The 18,321-nt window shown below is 40.3% G+C and overlaps 1 protein-coding gene across 1 annotated transcript in view; it reads left to right on the top strand.

Annotated features, from left to right (window-relative positions):
* bbs9 (Bardet-Biedl syndrome 9) overlaps nucleotides 1–18,321 on the top strand; it is a 220,148-nt gene that overhangs the window by 140,888 nt on the left and 60,939 nt on the right. Inside the window, exons 20-21 of the mRNA XM_074683754.1 lie at nucleotides 1,002–1,251; nucleotides 13,390–13,497. Coding sequence (XP_074539855.1) covers nucleotides 1,002–1,251; nucleotides 13,390–13,497 — 358 coding nt within the window. The remainder of the gene's footprint in view (nucleotides 1–1,001; nucleotides 1,252–13,389; nucleotides 13,498–18,321) is intronic.

Below are 18,321 nucleotides of genomic sequence, written 5' to 3' on the forward strand. Positions count from 1 at the left end.
TGCAGCCAGCCACCAGGGGGAGCAGTTTTTGTGGAGACCTTACTTCGAGCCGAGCAAGCAGACGTCCATTTTTTTTTTCAGTCTATGCGCTAAATCAACAAAACTAAAACAAGGGTTTACACAAGGAGTCTTATTTAATCCAGATAAGTTCTGTCGGTGTTAGAACAACAAAATAGTTTTTTTGGACCCGACATAAAATTTTGAGGCAGCTCTTCACATCATATTTTTAAGTTGGAACAACAAGGAACATTTAACAGTGCTGACCAAATGAACTGGACTTAAGGGTTGAAGCGAGCTCCTGTCCTTTCATGTGTCAACAAACCCATCTGCACCATCAGAACCAGCACTGGATGAGTACCCTCCTCTCTTAGCATGATATTTGCCATCTCCAGTCTTTTTCTTATCGCCCTCTACTGGTGTAGTGGTGTACTGCAAATACTTAAATTTTTCTCCATAAGTCACAGGACATCAAGCCTCTGGAAACACAGGAACCACTTAGTTCCTGGAACTTCTGGTCTTAAATTCACCTTAAAGAGGCTGGTTTCAGGGTGAAAGGGGGTTTAGAGATGACTTTTAGAGATGACTTCTCTTCCCTTGATCCTTGGACCAATCTTCATTCAAAATCCCATATTTGTGAGTTTTTGCGGTTTGCAACACATTACAATCGTCTTTATTACAATTTTTAAAAATCATTTGCAAAGATTAAGATAAACTCAGCCTCTGTAGCCTCTCAGTTTCTGACCCCACCATGGATGGGTTCAGTTTTGTCTCGAGGTAAGACAGTAGAGACTGGTGCAGAGAATGCAGAGGCGGAAAAACACCAAAACAGACAAAACAAGCACCCAGAGGAACTCCTGATCCAGAGTCTGACCCCAAACAGGAAGAAGACCTGTTAGAGTCAGATACCCGTCTCCTTAACTTCTCTCTCAATCCGCCTCAGACTCCAGAAACATCCTAACTCTGTCGTATCCTCACTCCTCGTCCTCCTCTCGTCTCCTCAGGGCTGGGAGGAGAGCTGCGACGCCGCCGTCTCCCACCTCCTCAGGACCTGTCTCTCCCGGAGCCCCAAGGACCAGGCGACGTCTCTGGCCCAGACCGGGGGCCCCGTGCTGGGCCTCCCTCAGGACACCACGCGCCTGAAGAAGCACATCACGGTGCTGTGCGAACGCATCGGGAAGGGGGGGCGCCTCAGTCTGGCCTCGGAGAGCAACGCCCCCGTCCCTGCTCAGGTCCAGAACCTGGCCGCCCCGGGTGAGTCCAGCATTTTATCTTCCTGTCCTTTTTATTCCTGAAACACGTAACGACACAGCAGGGTGGAGCTGAATAACCCCGAGTGTAAATAAAACAGAACATTTAAAGCTGTGTGTGTGTGTGTGTGTGTGTGTGTGTGTGTGTCCCCTGGTGAAGATTTAAGGCCTCATCAGGTAAAAACATGAGGCGTATTCACACACACACACACACACACATACACACACACCCATAAAAACAACCCGTACAGTGGAGCCTGTCAGGTACACACACTCATAAAAGAGTACACATACACACACTCTTCCACAAACACACACACCTTACGGGTCATTTAGTCTGACTCAGGTTTATAGAAGTTTTTCTGACAAGATCATCAATTACACCCTGTTTCCTCCCCTCCTTTCCTCTCTCCTTCTCTCCTTCCTTCCTCTTCTCAGAGTTTCATGTTCGTAACTTTAATTTAAATCGCTCATTTTCCTCTGAATGATGAAGCATGTCTGTGAATAGCATGATGCTACTCTGCCCTCTGGTATTCCCTCTGTTGTTGGGTTAGCACAGCTAGCTCGTCCATCTTATTAGAGATAGATCTTACGTTCCCAATAACGATGGATGGAAGGACAGGTCCATGTCGTCACTTCTTAGCTCACACCTGAGAACCAGCACTTCATTCTCACCTCCTTCTCCTCACCTTGTGGGGAAACATCTGGCCTAGCACCAGTTAGCACTGACATGCTACAGGCTGCTAACAGCTGATTTCACATATAAACAATGCAGCCATGGTTACATGTAGGATCTCCAGACAAACACAGGAGAAAAAGAAGTGAAAATATCACTGAAGCCAAAACCAGTTTGGTGTCCACGACCAACAAATGAGCCACACAAAGTGATGATCCACTCCAAATGAGCCAGAATCAGGCCACGCCCCCTGGTCTCTGAGGAAGGAAACCAGGAAGTAAATCTGCTTTAAAATCTTATAATGTGGTGATAAGAGAGGTCAGAGCAAACCAACAATAGATGAGCCTGCCTGTGCAGTGATGCAACAGTATAAGAGTGTGTGTGTATGTGTGTGTGAGAGAGACACACACACATACACACACAGAGGTAGGGAGGTCTATAATAAACTTTAAAGGCTCGTTTAAAGTCATTACAGCGATTACAGTCATTAACACATTTTAGAGGAACAAACTGAATCAATTAATGCTGTGTGTGTGTGTGTGTGTGTGTGTGTGTGTGTGTGTGTGTGTGTGTGTGTGTGTGTGTGTGTGTGTGTGTGTGTGTGTGTGTGTGTGTGTGTGTGTGTGTGTCAGCAGAGAGGACAGTGAGGGAGCGTGTTTGTATTTACGTTTCTCTTTCATGCGGTCTCCACTTTCTCCTTTGGTCTGCTGCCAGAAGACACACACACACACACACACACACACACCTCGCCGCAGTAAACAGTCGTTTGTGAGTCGTCTCAGTTGTTGCTTTCTCACCCAGCTGTAAACATACACACTTGTTTTCCAGCATTTCCTTCTGAGACCACAGACACACAGAAACACACACACACACAGAAACACACACACACACATACACACACACACACACACACACACACACACACACACACACACACACACACACACACACACACACAGTTGATTCTCCTGTCTTTGATGGAGAATGGCGTCAGCGCCTTTTTTCATCCACAGGTGGAGAGGAAGGAAGGAGGATCAGGTTTTTGTTTTCAGACAGAGGAGCGAAGTTTTACAGCCCTGGGAAGAAAACTACATCTACAAAAAGACTAATCTGGAAGAAAATACAGATTTTAATTCTGTGTGGATGGATTCATTTCACTGACAACGTGCCGGATTAATATATTTATGATTGATATGTGGTAAAATATTAGCAAACAACAAAAAATAATGAGTTAGGAAATACAATTAATATATGTTATCAAATTCTTTTTTTTTCAAAAATTTGATTTTTTTTTAAACTTGAAACATTTTGAATTTTGGAAAAAATTTTGCACTTTTTGGGGATTTAAAAATTGTTAAAAAATTATTCCAATGATGTAATTTTTTTTGCAAATTTTTTGAAAATTCAAAATTTTAGGAAAAATTTGCAATTTTTTTGCTATTTTTCAGACTTCTAAAAATTTAATGTAATGTAAAAATAAGTAAAATTAAAGCAAATTAATTAAGAAATTAAAAAAATACAACATAACATTTAAAAATTGGTTATGTCATCTTGATATCTATGGATATGCAGCAGGACATTAGCAAACAAAAAAATAATAAGTTAAGCGAAATTATGAATTTTGAATTGAAGTCAAAGTTAAGTTTTACAAATGTTGAATTTATGGCAAATTTTGACATTTCAAAATTGTTTGTTGTTTTTGCAATTTTTTTGCGAATTTTTTCGATTTTCATTTCCAAGTTTTTTGAAATTTTTGTCAACTTTTAAAATCTCAATTTCTTTTAAATATATATTTTTTATTATTATTATTTCATTTTATTTGCAATTTTTCTAAGATTTCAAGATTTTTTATTTATTTTTTTGCTATTTTCCTTTTATAATTTTTTTAAATTATTATTATTGCATTTGTTTTGAAAATTAAACAAAAAAAGAAAAAAAAATCGGTAACTGCAGGAGCTGGTCGGTTGACCTGAGGGACCTAGACGGTGAGCAGGGGTGAAGAAGCTCAGAGATAAAAGGCGGGGCCAGACCATTTAAACGCTGTTGTGCAGCAGTAGACGCGTCGACGTGTTTCACTTTTTGTAAACAACTCAATGAAACGTCTGATTTTTTATGGTTTGAAGGTAATTTAATCACCTCCTCTTACGCTGTCACCTGACCTTTTTCTACACCCTGATGACATCATCCAGACACACTGGCTTCAGCAGCTGTGATCCATACACACACACACAGACACACACAGACTCACACACCTGGTGAAATCAAGAGTGTTTATCACACGGCTTCATTAGTCAGTGAGCTGTCAGCGAAGCTTTGAACTGACCTCAAACAGGGAGGTTTGCAGATCTTCATCACACACACACACACACACACACACACACACACACACACACACACACACACACACACACACACACACACACACACACACACACACACACACACACACACACACACACACTCGTCTGCTGCAGAGAGAAGCTGTTCCTGTGTCCTCTTTAATGTCTTTTTTCTCTGTTGGTCTCTCTTAATTGAGTCAGACTCTGATCCTGGTCTGTTTGACTTCATGTCTGGGTTTGATGCTCTTTCCTCTCTCTGACAGTTTGCATAATTTGTTTCACTCTTTTTGAAAAGATTTGACAGTCAGCCAAACTCCAGTTAAAATGATGGCCGAGTCAGATCTCAGCTGATCTTTGTTTATTCATCACTGGTGGAATTCACAGAAAAAACTAGCAAGCAAGAAATTAGCAAGGTGCTATAAATAACTCTTTGTGGTAAAGAACACATTTTCTTGAAAAAACAAAACAAAAGTAGTGTTAAGGTAATTATGCTAAGCTCAATACTAAGTGCTAAGTTCAAAGCGCAATAGAGCAATGCATTAAAATAAGCTTTTTGTTAAGGTAAATGCTAAGCTACACAATAAGCTAATTATGCTAAGCTAAATTAAACCACATGCTACAATAGGCAAGTCAGATAAGCTATAAGCTAACCAGGCTGCAATTTTGTTGTACTTGTTGCAATGACAAATAAAGTTCTATGTAAATGCTAATCTGAATTCTAAATGCTAAGCTAAACCATATGTTACAGTAAACACCTCAGCTATGCTAACCAGGCTATATGCTAAGCTGAATGCTAAGTGCTAAGCCAAACAACATGCTACAGTAAACAAGTCAGCTATGCTATGGGCTAACCAGGCTATATGCTAAGCTGAATACTAAATGCTAAGCTAAGCCATGTACTACAAAAAACAAGTCAGCTAGACTATGGGATAACCAGGCTTTATGCTAAACTGAATGCTAACTGCTAAGTTAAACCATGTGTTAGAATGAGAAAGTCAGTTCAACTATGGGCTAACCAGGCTATATGCTAAGCTGACTGCTAAATGCTAAGCTAAACTATGTGTTAGAATGAGGAAGTCAGTTAAACTATGGGCTAACCAGGCTATATGCTAAACTAAACCATATGCTACAACAAGCAAGTCAGCTTAGCTATGGGCTAAACCAAGCTACATGCTAAGCTAGGCAGTATGCTAAACTGAATTTTATGCTACAACAAGCAAATCAGAGAAACAGATCCTGGGATCCGTCTGACGAAACATCCAAGGGCTAGCTACCTCGCTATCGTACATAGTAAAGGACTCACAGTCGTTGCCGCCTGAAGCGACACAGGTCAGATTATAGTTGAGCTTATTGCTGATTGTGGCTTTAATACTCCTTCTTTATCCACTTGGTCGATGAGACCTGTACAGAAAACTGGACTCCTGGTTGAAACTTTTGATGGTGCATAAAAAGTAGAACATGAGAGAAGAAAGACGCCATCTGTAGCTCAGCGGGCAGCTCCTCCTGACGTCCCGTGTCCTGAGGATACCCTCAGAAACACTCTGACTTTTCAGATTCCAGTTTCTATCACGGTCGGTTAATTTTATAGAGGAGATCTCAGAGCGTTTGGCTCCTTCCTGAAACCTGAGGGTTCATGTTGGGACTGCTTATCTGAAAACAACCTGCAGGGACTCACCTGACCGAGCCCCAGGGGACTTTAGGTCAAACTTTCTGAACGGTTAGTACGTTAATATCTCAAATCTGTCCTCTTCCTTCTGCTGCTGACAGCCGAAATGTTTGCTCACGGTCACGGTCCAGCTGAAGCGAGCAGACACACAGACTACACACAAACACACACATCCTGTAATCCACACACACCACTGCAGAGCACATGTGTGTGCTGCAGTTATTTTCACCGTGTTCCACTGGTAGCTGTGGTTTGGGGCCTGCGTCTATTTTCGACCTAAAGAGAGGGGAGAAGATGGGCCCTGTGTGTGTGTGTGTGTGTGTGTGTGTGTGTGTGTGTGTGTGTGTGTGTGTGTGAGTGTGTGTGCCACCATGTATTTATGTGTATGCATGTGTAGATTGAAAGGAAAATGCATGCAGTGTGTGTATAAGTGTGTGTGAGTGTAGGTCATGTCGTGTGTGTGTGTGTGATCCCTGCAGCTGTCTTTGTCTCTGTGGTGTTTCTAAATTGAAGAGTTTCTCCTGCAGGAGGCTAAATATAAAACAGCCGAGCAAATCATTCGTTACCTGAGCTTCATCCTTCAATAAATCCTGAACGTTAAAGTCTCTCTGAGGAGTTCGCGAGAGGAGAGATCGTGAAAAAAAAGAGATTATCAGCTCCAACAAAGGTTATTACTGAATGCTACTTTTTAGCTTCCTGGTCAGGTCGAGCAGAACAGGATTGCTTTACAGCACGTCTAAGTTTCCATGACAACACCACAGCAGCTGATGAAGTTTAGTAGAGAGAAGAGAGATCTGTGTTTTTCTCTGCTGAAAATGATTTCTGTGATTAATTTTGTAGTGATGGTGGACACTGGAGCCTAACTGTCAGACAGAAAAAAGACAGAAGAGCAGAAGAAAGAGAAACAGGAGAGGGATAGAGCACAAGCTAAAGGCTAACACATAGGCTAAAGGTTAAAACACTAGCTAAAGGCCAAAACAAAGGCTAAAGGCTAAAACACTAGCTAAAGGCTAAAACACTAGCTAAAGGCTAAAACAAAGGCTAAAGGCTAAAACACTAGCTAAAGGCTAAAACAAAGGCTGAAGGCTAAAACACTAGCTATAGGCTAAAACACAGGCTAAAGGCTTAAACACAAGCTATAGGGCTTAAATACTAGCTAAAGGCTAAAACACTAGCTAAAGGCTAAAACACAGGCTAAAGGCTTAAACATGGGTTACAGGCTAAAAAAACACTAGCTAAAGGCTAAAACACTAGCTAAAGGCTAAAACAAAGGCTGAAGGCAAAAACACTAGCTAAATGGCTTAAATACTAGCTTTAGGCTAAAACACAGGCCGAAGGCTTAAACAAAGGCTGAAGACTAGAACACTAGCTTAAGGCTTGAACACAGGCTTAAAGTTTTAAAACACTTGCTATGGCTAAAACATGGCCTGAAGGCAAAGACACTAGCTTACGGCTAAAACACTGGCTACGGCTACACCAGAAACTACAAGCTGAACACATGCCAAAGATTTAAACAAGCGCTAAAGGCTAAAACATAAGCTAGAGGCTAAAAACAAGCTACAGACTAAAGCATCTGCTTAAGGCTGTAACAAGGGCCAAAAGCTAAAGCAGAGGCTAAAGGCTAAAGCAAAAGCTTAAGGCTAAAACAAGAGCTTTAGGCTTGAACACAGGCTAAAGGTTTTAAAACAAGCTAAAGGACTAAAACATAAGCTACAGGTGAAAACACAACCTAAAGGCAAAAAATAAGCCACAAGTGAAAACACAAGCTAAAGGCTGATATAAAGGCAAAAAGTAAGAAAAAAAAAAGGAGAAAAAGCTAACTGCTTTAACCCAACTTTGTGCCTAAAGGCTTAAGCACAAGATTAAGGCTAAAACAGGCACTATAATCTAAAACACAGGCTAAGAGCTTAAACCCAGGTTAATCAGTTTGTGCTAATGTTGTCTCCAACCCACAGTCAGCAGTTATTCTGCAGTGGTCTGTTCAAACTTGAGAGTCTATCAATAAAATGAAGAGCCAGGTTACGTTAGCTCTGCTTGGTGAGGTTGGAGTTGGTAGATGAGCTCTGGTAGGACAGAACCAGGATTCACCAACGTTACACGTTACAGACACGTCTCAGAGCACCGGGCTGTGAGGAGAGAGAAATATAGCAGCTGCTAAACTACGCTACAAACTGACAAAGTTAGCTTGTTGTCATGTTTCAAAGCGTAGCTCTACCTAACTGTTGATAAATACCTCACCGAGTGGAGCTGGATCTGGTCAAAAGTCACTCCACATAAAATCATCTGTGAATCATTGAATGTGAAGTTTCGTGCTTGAAACATTCAGACTGGCAGCTACAGAGAGACACCAGGTGCCTGACTCACACGCGTCCTGGTCTGATGTGTGTTTTCAGAAGCATGTGCAAATTTGTGGCCCCACCATCCTCTCCATGTGTGCGATGCGCGCGTTGAGGGGGGATTGAAATAGCGTAAAGCCCACAGCCAAATTGCTGCAGACCACAGCGGCGCAGTGTCACCCCCGTCTCTGCACCACAGCCCAGAATAAAGCAGGAATGTGCTGCTGCCTCCTCTCTGCAGACCCACACTGAGCCGTCTTCTTCACCCCTCCACCGAGCCGTGCAGAAATGTTCCAAAACAGGCCCGAAGCGCCCCCAGACTGTCATGGGCCGGTCCCACAATGTCCTTAACTGTCACGAGCCGTCCCCTAATTGTCATGGGCTCATCCAAACCGTCCCCCTCTGTTTACAGATTCACCCACAGATGTCCACAGCGTCTTAAATTGCTCCCAGACTGTCCCCAGCTGTGTGTGAGCTCCATCAAAGGGTTCAAAGAGCCACCAAAGGGCCCCAAACTTAACCCAGCTACCAGGAAAGTGTCAGTTTAAAATCTCTTCAACTAAAACAAAACTGTCGTTTACTCCCAAACTGGGGGAGAAAGAAACAAACTACTTCGAATTTACCTTAAAAAACTTCTAAATGAGTCATAAAGTATTCTCTTTGTCCTCATGAATGTCTGTCTTACTCACTGTAATGTGTCCAGGAGTTAAAAACCATTGGTTTCGTCATAACATTTATCTTAAAATCATGCAAACATGATCTGAAACCTGCGGACCAGGGGTGTGTCTCAAAGCGATAAACTGCACCCTCCTCTCTCCTCTCTCCTCTCTCCTCCGTGGCACCTGACGTACTTTCTGAGCTGCCATATTGAAGGATGTCTCAAAGCGTTAATGGTGCTCATAGAGAGGAAACATGAGAGCAGGCTTTGGGAGCGTCTTTTAAGTAATATTTTCATATGAACAGTTAAATGAGAGCAAAAAAACAGAGCTGAAAACAGTCACTGATGTTCGTTCTGAAACAGGTCATAAAGCTGGGATTAAAAATGGGTTCGATGCACAGACCCTATGAACACTTTTTAACCATATTTAAACCTAAAGTCTCAGAGAAACCTCATGAAACCAAATGAAAACTGACTTTCTGCAATTTATTTCAACGGACGTCTGCAGAAAGTCCGAGTGGGTGGGAAGGCTATAGTCTAATCGTACAGCTGATTTGTGGGCTGGTCGCTATTACTGTGGTGGAACAGCGGTGTCGACTATGGCTGGCTGTGAGAGCGGCTGTGGTAGAGACTTTTGGAACAAAATGTTACAGATAATACAAGTTCAGTTATATTTCACATTTAAAGGATTTTACTCGTGCCAAATATCTACTTAAAAAATAACGTTAAAAATGTGAAATTAGCTCCAGAGTGAAGGCTAGACTCTAGTTGCTGACCAACCTCCAGAATTCACTCATATTACGGTTGTAACCAGCATTAAACAGCAACAAAACAGCCAAAAACACAAACACTGATCCAGTATCATGTCTCACAAGAGCAAGGCTGGAGCCACATATTTCAGTACAAAACTCCATCTGAGTTTAAAACAACAAAATGAACCCAACCTCAACCTGAGCCGACGATTGTGATATTACAGACCATCTTTAACACAGATTACACAAGCTGATCTTTAACATGACTGGAAAAAGTCATAATTCCACCAGTTTGCTGCAAGTTGGATTGAAAATGTCATAACGTATGACTGGCTGCTTCTTGTTGCATTTTACATCACAAGCAACCAGTTCTTTCAGTAAACTTCCAGTTAGCCCATTAGCTTATCATGATCAGCTCACAGCCACGTTTCCACAACACAAAACACCAACAAGAGACTCTATATTTTAAATTAACAACATCCTGTAACACTTAACATCCAGCCATCACGCTTTCCTCGCCATCGAAAGAAAAAAAGGTCATCAGGTTCAGTAGAAGTTAACTGTTGTCCTCTGTTTGTTGATAGTTAACTGCTGTCCTTTCGTTGTTTATCCCTCTATCAGCTGAAGTTACATCTTCAGTGCTGTTAGCCTGCGCATGCTAACCAGGTACTACTTCCTGTTTATCTCATCATTATTCAATTAGTCATGTGCGACCAATCTCATTTAAACGTATGCTAGTTAAGGAGCTTTTTCGTCAACGTACGGAGTTTCTCAGGATTGGTCTGTATGCACTGTGATTGGCTCATCACATTTGGGGGCGGGGCTTAGTCGTATGTAAACTACATCTCATGCAGTTTTTCTTTTTCCTTCTGCTGCCTGTCCCGGGTGTTAGAGTGTGTTTTTTTAGTGAAGCATCAAGTCCGGACCTGTGGCTTGTCTAAAACTGATAACCTAACCAGTGTGACAAATATAGACCCAAACCAGGACCAAAACCAGGACCCAGAGAAACCCAGAAACCCAGAAACTCAGAGATACACCTCAGCTCTGAGTGGGCCGAGTATTTACAGGAAGAGACGGAGGACAGGAATGTGTGTGTGTGTGTGTGTGTGTGTGTGTGTGTGATTCAGCGCTGTGAAAGTCCCTCCAGAGGTGGGCTATTTCCTTACCTTATGTTGATGTAAGGCTGAGGTTAAAGCACACACACACACACACACACACACACACACACACACACACACACACACACACACACACACACACACTCTCACACACTCTTTCACACACACTTTCCCTGTGAAATTGTAAGACAGCGTTAAAAAAACCAACCGGCCTTAGAAAAACACCTGCCCAATTAAGAGCGAGGCATATCCCATTTCAAACAACTGTGAGTGTGTGTGTGTGTGTGTGTGTGTGTGTGTGAGTGAAGCCACAGGCTGCGCTCTCACCAAAGAGAACAAGATTGGCTTTAGAGAAGGCCAGGATAAATATTAGAGAGGGCTTAGGGTAATCTGCACACACACACTCGCACTCACAGGCGCGCTGGGGGAGACGGAGACACACACACACACACACACACACACACACACACATTCTCAGACACCTTAAGGTAGACATCCAGGCAGACACACACAGTCTGTCCCACACACCACACAAAGGAGCGGTGTGTGTCGTGCGTGTTCGCTGGAAGTACCGTGAAACTGGACGAAATCCCGGAGGCGGAGAGGAAATTAGGAGAGAGGAAGGGAGGAGGAAAGAGGAAATAAGGGAATGAGGAGGTGACGTAGGAGAGGAATGGTCTGAAAAAGATGATGAGGAGGGAAAGAGGCAGGAGAGGCAGAAAGATGGAGGTAAATCAGCCGAGGAGGAAAGAGGAGGAAAGAGGAAAAGGAGATGGATTTAGGGAGGAGAGGAAATAGGAAAGGAGGGATGAGGAGGAGACAGAGAGGTGGTACGCAGGAGAGACAAGGCGCCCAATTCATGGGCCTCAGGAGCTCCCTAAATCCAGACTGATCCAGGGGATTCCAGCAGGGATTTCATCACACACACACGCAATCATACCCTCACACTCGCCAGAAAACACACACACACACACACACACACACACACACACACCAATACATTTCTTTACAGACTTTTACTCTCCGGAAAAAAAAAACCCTAAAAACTGAATTTTACACCGCCATGTTTGACTGTAGAGGTGGTGCTCTGAGGGTTCAGGCTTCTCCAGTTTTTGTTTAATTAAACCAGAGGTCTGTAATCTTTGCTTTTATAGGAGCCATTTTTCCTCAGCTCACCTGGATTAAAGTCGTTCAGGAGCCACAAAATCTACTTTTTTCACAATAGAGACAATAAGTGTATAAAATTCTAAACATAGTAAAATTGTAGTGGATAATTATCTGTACGAGAAGATTTATAAGTTTATGAAATTGTACATGTGATGTCTTAGTTTTTGTTTGTACTTTATATATCTGCAAAAAAATTTAAAAACTTATAACTCAAAAGTCGTCAGAAAAATTCAAAAATTTGCATTTTTTAAAACAATAAAATATAATAAATTAGCAAAAACTTCAAGAAGTTTGAAATTTCAATAAATTGAAAAAAATATATATATTTCACTTAAATTTCAATCAAGTCTACAAAAACAAACATAAAAAAATGAAAGTTAATAAATTTAAAAATTTCAATATTTGCAAAAGTTTCAAAAAGTTGAAATTTAAAAGATTCCTTTTTTATTTCAGTTATCTTTTTTTTCAAATATATTTACATTTAAAGGTCACATTTAATAAAAAAAATGAAATGTAGAAAATTCCAATAATTAAAAAAATGAAATTTAATGAACTGTGATAATTTAGAACAAATTTAAATTTGAAAAATTTCAAATTTTTAATATTTGCAAAGTTTCAGAAAGTTAAATAAAAAAAAAATTAAAAAAAAAAAAATCTTTCCCTTTATTTCTTAATTTCAGTTTGGCATTTTTTTCAAACTTTTTAAAATGTAAAATGTTGCAAAAATTTTAAGAAATTGAAATGTAAAAAATTGCAATAATTCAAAAAAGGAAAATTTAAAAACGGCAATAATTTAAAACCAATTGAAATTTTAAACATTTGCAAAAAAATGTAAAAATATGAAAAAAAATTGTAAACATTTCAAAATGGTTTGAATTTTAGAGAAATTTGAAAATTTTCAAATGATTTTGAAATTTAAAAAAAAAAAGAAAAAAGAAAGAAATTTTCTATGGCTAGATTTTTCTTTGAAAAAATTTCCCTCTGACTGTGACAGGTTTTGATTGGTTTGACTAATTTTGGACAGGCCTCTTTATAAATGTAAATTAAAGCTGAGGAATAGTTTTTCCATGACGGGGCCTCTTGTGTGTTGCCTTATTAGCTGTTTGGATTATTTAGTAAGTGTTTGACCTTGGAGGGCTTGTTCCTGTCACTCCTGTTGTAGGTTTCCTCAAGCTTCATCCACTGTTGCCATCCTGCTCTCGTTCTCTTTAACTTTCCTCTTTGAAAAAGTAAAAATCTTATTGGAAGGAGAAGGAAAAGGTGGATTTTCTTCATATTGCTCTGAGTCAGGTGATTTAACGTTTCCCCTGTCAGTCAGACCTCCGTCTGTAAATCTTTGGAGCTAAAATCACCAGAAAGAAGGAAAAGAAGTTCATTAAATCTTGTTTGTACCCCTGATGACTGCTGTGTTTCTTCTCCCTGTCTCTCAGGTGGTGTCGCTCCCATCTCAGAGCTGGCTGGAGACCAGGAGGAGCTGGCACTCCCTCAGGAGGCCACCAAGTTCATCAAGAAGAAGCAGCCGTCCAAGAAAAAGAAAGGTAGGACCAAGAACTCTGAGCACACTCTCTTTTCTGTCTTTGATCCTCTGCTTAGAGCGAAGTCTGAGGCTCCTGAGTTCTTCCTTTTCATCTGCTCACGTTTCAACCAAGCTGTGGCTGTAAATCTGCAGCATCGCTCCGAGCCTGTCACCGAACCCCGACACAGATATCTGACATCCATTTTTTAACCAGTGTTTAGTGTGTGTGTGGATCTGCTGCTAAGCCGTGCAGGCGTCCACACTAACGAGAGAAGGAGGTGAAGGCGACACGTTGATTAAATGAACACATATGCTGAACATAAACACACACACTCGATATCAGGAGGAAGGTTTGAGAGAAAGCACACACTCTCTTACATCACTCCCACTTTTCATTTCCAGCCGTCAGACTCTGATCAAAAACCCCAGAGGGGGAAGCGATCCCTTATTAGTATTGTTTGTAATGGAAACCTCCAGAGCGAGTCTGCGGTCTGTACTTAAAACAAGAAGAGGAAGAAGGGATGAAGGGAAGGAGGAAATTATTTGATGCAGAGGGAGGGAGGAGCGCGAGCATCGTGTCCGGACCCGTCCTGCATCCTCCGAGCAGACGGAGTTTAAAGAAACAGCGGTGACTCTGAAAGCCACAAAGCCTCTTCAGATAATGATGTGGTCGTGTTTATTAAGCCGGAGCAGATCAGGGCGGCTGTGGGATCCTTCAGCTGAGAGCGGGATTCACACAACAACAACACAAACCAGGAGGCCAGACCGCTTCTCCAGTCCTGAGCGTAAATCATAAAAAACAAAACACATCCCTTTTTCTCTCTTCAGGGAAACACAGGGTTGATTATTCATGTTTTGGGGCTAATTATTCATAAAAAATGCAAAAAACACAATGAAATGTAGCAGCATGCTAAGCTGGACTCATTTAAAACCACTTTAAAAGGCCACTCAAGCTTGAAACCTGTGCTTTAACAAACTTTAACTGCAGCTTTTATCACCTTTCAGACTTAACTCAACTCTACACTACAAAAAACTCAAATCTTAACAAGTGTTTTTGTCTAATTTTCAGTAGAAAATGTCTTTTTAGACTCAATACGAGCCACATTCACCTGACCAGTCCAGAAAAATGTCTTGTTTCAAGTTATTTAAATACAAAAGTTAACTCTATATTGCTCTTAAATTTTTTAAAAAAAATCTGCCAATAGAACAAAAACAAGTTAAGTGTTATTAATGCATTATTCTAGTTTTAAGAAAATTTTCAAGCAAATTTTTTTAGCACACTTTTGCAACTCTGCACAGCGACTCTTATCTTAAAACCTGTTTTAAAATCTATTTTAACTCTTTTTTTTTAAATTTTTTGTTTAATTGTATCTTATTTTAATCTGCTTTTTAATTGAATTTTAATTGTTTTATTTTAATACGTTTTCTCTGTGAAGCACTTTGCATTGCCTTGCTGAAATGTGCTGTACAAATAAACTTGTCTAAAACAAGACATTTTTGAACTGATAAGTTAAATGTGGCTCATTTCAAGTATAACAAGATGATTTTTACTTAAAATAAGACAAAAATACTTGATAAGATTTCAGTTTTTTGCAGTGTAAAGTCCTGTTTCTACGTAAAAATCAGACTGCTTTGTGGAAATGGGCTTCATCTGCCAAAACCAGGCTAGCTCGCCACTAATGTTGTAGATTTCCCTGGAGAAGATAAGAATAACAGGACTTGACTTGGGATGAGATGTGCAGCCTTTTGCAGGTTTATTGAAAATGCTATACCCAGGTCAAATCCCTGAAACAAACCGAGATAGACGGACCTGGATCCTCAAATCATGCCCCTAGTTATAGCTTTCAATATCATCAAGGTATGTAGGCTACGTCGACACTTCTTTGGCAACATGTAAAGCCCTAGAGGTTGCTAACCGTGCAGGTCTGTGACTCGTGTTTTTCTCACCTGCAACTGTTGAAAGTTCACTGAAACAGCAGTCAAACTCTTAACTTCCCACCCTTGAACATGTATTCCGAGTTACAACATCACTGCCTAAACAATATGGCGGATTGAGTCTTACTCATGAGCCGGTGGTCGGGTGGCTTCAGGTGGCTGGTCATTAGAAAAAGTTTATCATAGCCAGGTATTACTCTAACGTTTTTCATCTGCCAATGTTAACTCATCATTAGCAGCTGCTCTGCCGTTAGCTAGTTTTACAAAATACGCTTCAATATAACAACAAATAGGGATGGGTGCCTTTCACATTTGAAACAATACAGCTCCAATGCCTGGAACCTGGCAATCGGTATCGGTACTCAACGGTACCAATTTTCCGTACTTTTGGTGTGTTTATGTAGCAATAGCTGATATTTTGTTTAATTGTAAAATCTCATTTTTTTCAGTTTAAACATGTTTGTTCTTCAATATTCAAGCTTGTAATGCTGTGTTCATGTCTAGCTAGGAAAATCCCAGACTCTTCCACTTCCTCATAGTCACAAGGATGCGTTCAGGTACCTTAATGTGGTACCTTGCGATTTTGCATGCATTGGTACCTGGTACTTTTGACAGAATTCCTAATTCGGTACCCATCTCTGACGACAAATACCGTAAAATATAAAGTATGAGCTTCTGTTACTTTGGGAGCCGTTTCCCCTCCTCTGTTTCACTCAGATGAGAAATTTTGAGGCTCCTTTGGTGATTGAAATGATTTAGAGTTACCCTTCTAATGTCGGCCATGTTGGTTTGTTTACACACCAGAATTCCTTGTGCTGACACCGAAAGTCATAGTTTGCCTGGAACGCTTTCAGGTCCGAACTCTGCGATTTCAACCGGGAAATTTCCGAGTTAGGGGTTGCTATTCGTCACCCTGACATACCCTCAACTTCTTCCCTGTTCCATTCATACACTTTTCTTGTTGTGCAGCAACCCTTCAGCAAAACCAATTGCCCCCGTGGAAAATAGACCTTTTGGCTTTTCCACCAGGACAAATTCACAGGACAAAAAAGCATGTTTCTGACCTTAAAATGTCAAAACTACTCTGAAAACACACACATACAGAAGACGAAACAGGTTAATCTCTGTACAGTCTTCCTTAGCGTTCAGCAATGTGCAGTTTGGATGCAGATGTGTAGTTTTTTGGCACCGCCTATCACAGCCATCCTGCTGGCTACAGATATGATACTCAAGCTCTGTATTTCTTTGCATTTAAAGCTGTGATGCACAGACAGGAAGTGTTGCCTGATAGTGGCAGTCTGTGGCCGTTTGAATCTCCTCACACTCAAAGCGTTGTTGGCTCTGACGGTGGCACGCAGCCAGTTCAGCCTGTAGGAGCAGCGTGGAGCTCATAACTCCCATAAAACCAGGAACAAATCAGTTCAAAGCTCCGATTCTTCTGACAAAGACCCCCACACACACACACACACACCTTCCGCCTACCTGTCTGTGACTTTAAAGTCATTAGGCGCCATGCCAAACACACACACATCTCACACACACATACAAACACACAGGCCTTTCTGTTAGAGTGCACGGCAGCCTGAGAGCACATTTGGTCGACTTAAAAGGCATCAAACAGCATCAGAGTCACACACACACACACACACACACACACACACACACACACACACACACACACACACACTCTCTCTTCACCTTGAAAGCGAGGGATGAAAGAGAGATGAAAGGGAGAGTGTCTTCCTTCTCCTCTTTCCTGGCACTGCTTCCCTTTTTGTTGTCCTGCTCCTCCCTAACAGCCCACCTGGGATTACAGACACCTTCCTCACTGAGTAGTACACACATTTTTATCCACACACACATACACACACACATCCAGAGGAGTGTGAGCCCATGCTCATGTCTAATGTCTTAAACCAGTAACATTTATATTTACAATAAATGATCCCGAGCTGATGTTATCGTCTGTGTCGGTCAGTTTTGCGCCTTGCATTCGTTAGCGTTTACCGTTAGCTTTCAGCCTCCACCCATTAGCTACGTCCTTAGTGTATCAGCATGAGCTCCATCCATTAGGTGGTGGATCTTAATAAGAGCAGAGATCCATCACTGACTGAATTTATAAACATGTGAAGTGTCTGAGTCAGAGAGCTGAAGATAATCTGTATCAAACCTTCAGTGATCCTGTAGCTCAGGGCTATAAGATAAGAGCCATTTACCTCAGCTCACCTGGATTAAAGTCAATCAGGAGCCACAGATTCTAATTAAATAACTAGTGAATAATTATCTAAAAAAAATGTTTTTTTTAATATGATTTGAAAATTTGTACGTGATTTTTTACTTTTTAAAATATATATCATAAATTTGTAAATATATCAAAATTTTTCAAAATTTAAAAAACTTAGAAATTTCATAAATTTTTAATTTAAACGAGATGTTTTTTCATTTAAAAATGTGTACATGTGATTTCTTTCCTTTTTAAATATATTTCATAAATTTGCAGATTTTTCAAAAATTTTCAAAATTAAAAAAGTTAAAATTTCAGAAAATCCTTGATTTTAAAAAATCAAAAAAAAATAATTAAATTTCAAATGTAATAGATTATCAAAAATTAAAAAAATTAAAAAAAAAGAAAAAACACCTGAATTGGATGACATATTTTGATTTTACCTCCCAACCTTCCACAACTTAAAAAAATCTTGCATTTTTATTTGATTTCAAAATTGTGCAAAAACTTAAACAAAGAATTAAGAAAATGCAATTTATTCAAAAAACTCTGAATTACAAAAACTTTAAATTTGGAAAAATACTGAGATTTTTTTTTGTTTTAAAAAGTTGCCAGAATTTTTTTTTCTTTGTGATTTATGATTTGTGATTTGTAATTTTTAGAATTTTTTTTTTATTTTTAGATTTG

Source organism: Halichoeres trimaculatus, unplaced genomic scaffold, assembly GCF_033239565.1.
Source record: "Halichoeres trimaculatus isolate MK-OKI-2021-1 unplaced genomic scaffold, fHalTri1.1 fHalTri1_scaffold_12, whole genome shotgun sequence".
NCBI lineage: Eukaryota > Metazoa > Chordata > Actinopteri > Labriformes > Labridae > Halichoeres > Halichoeres trimaculatus.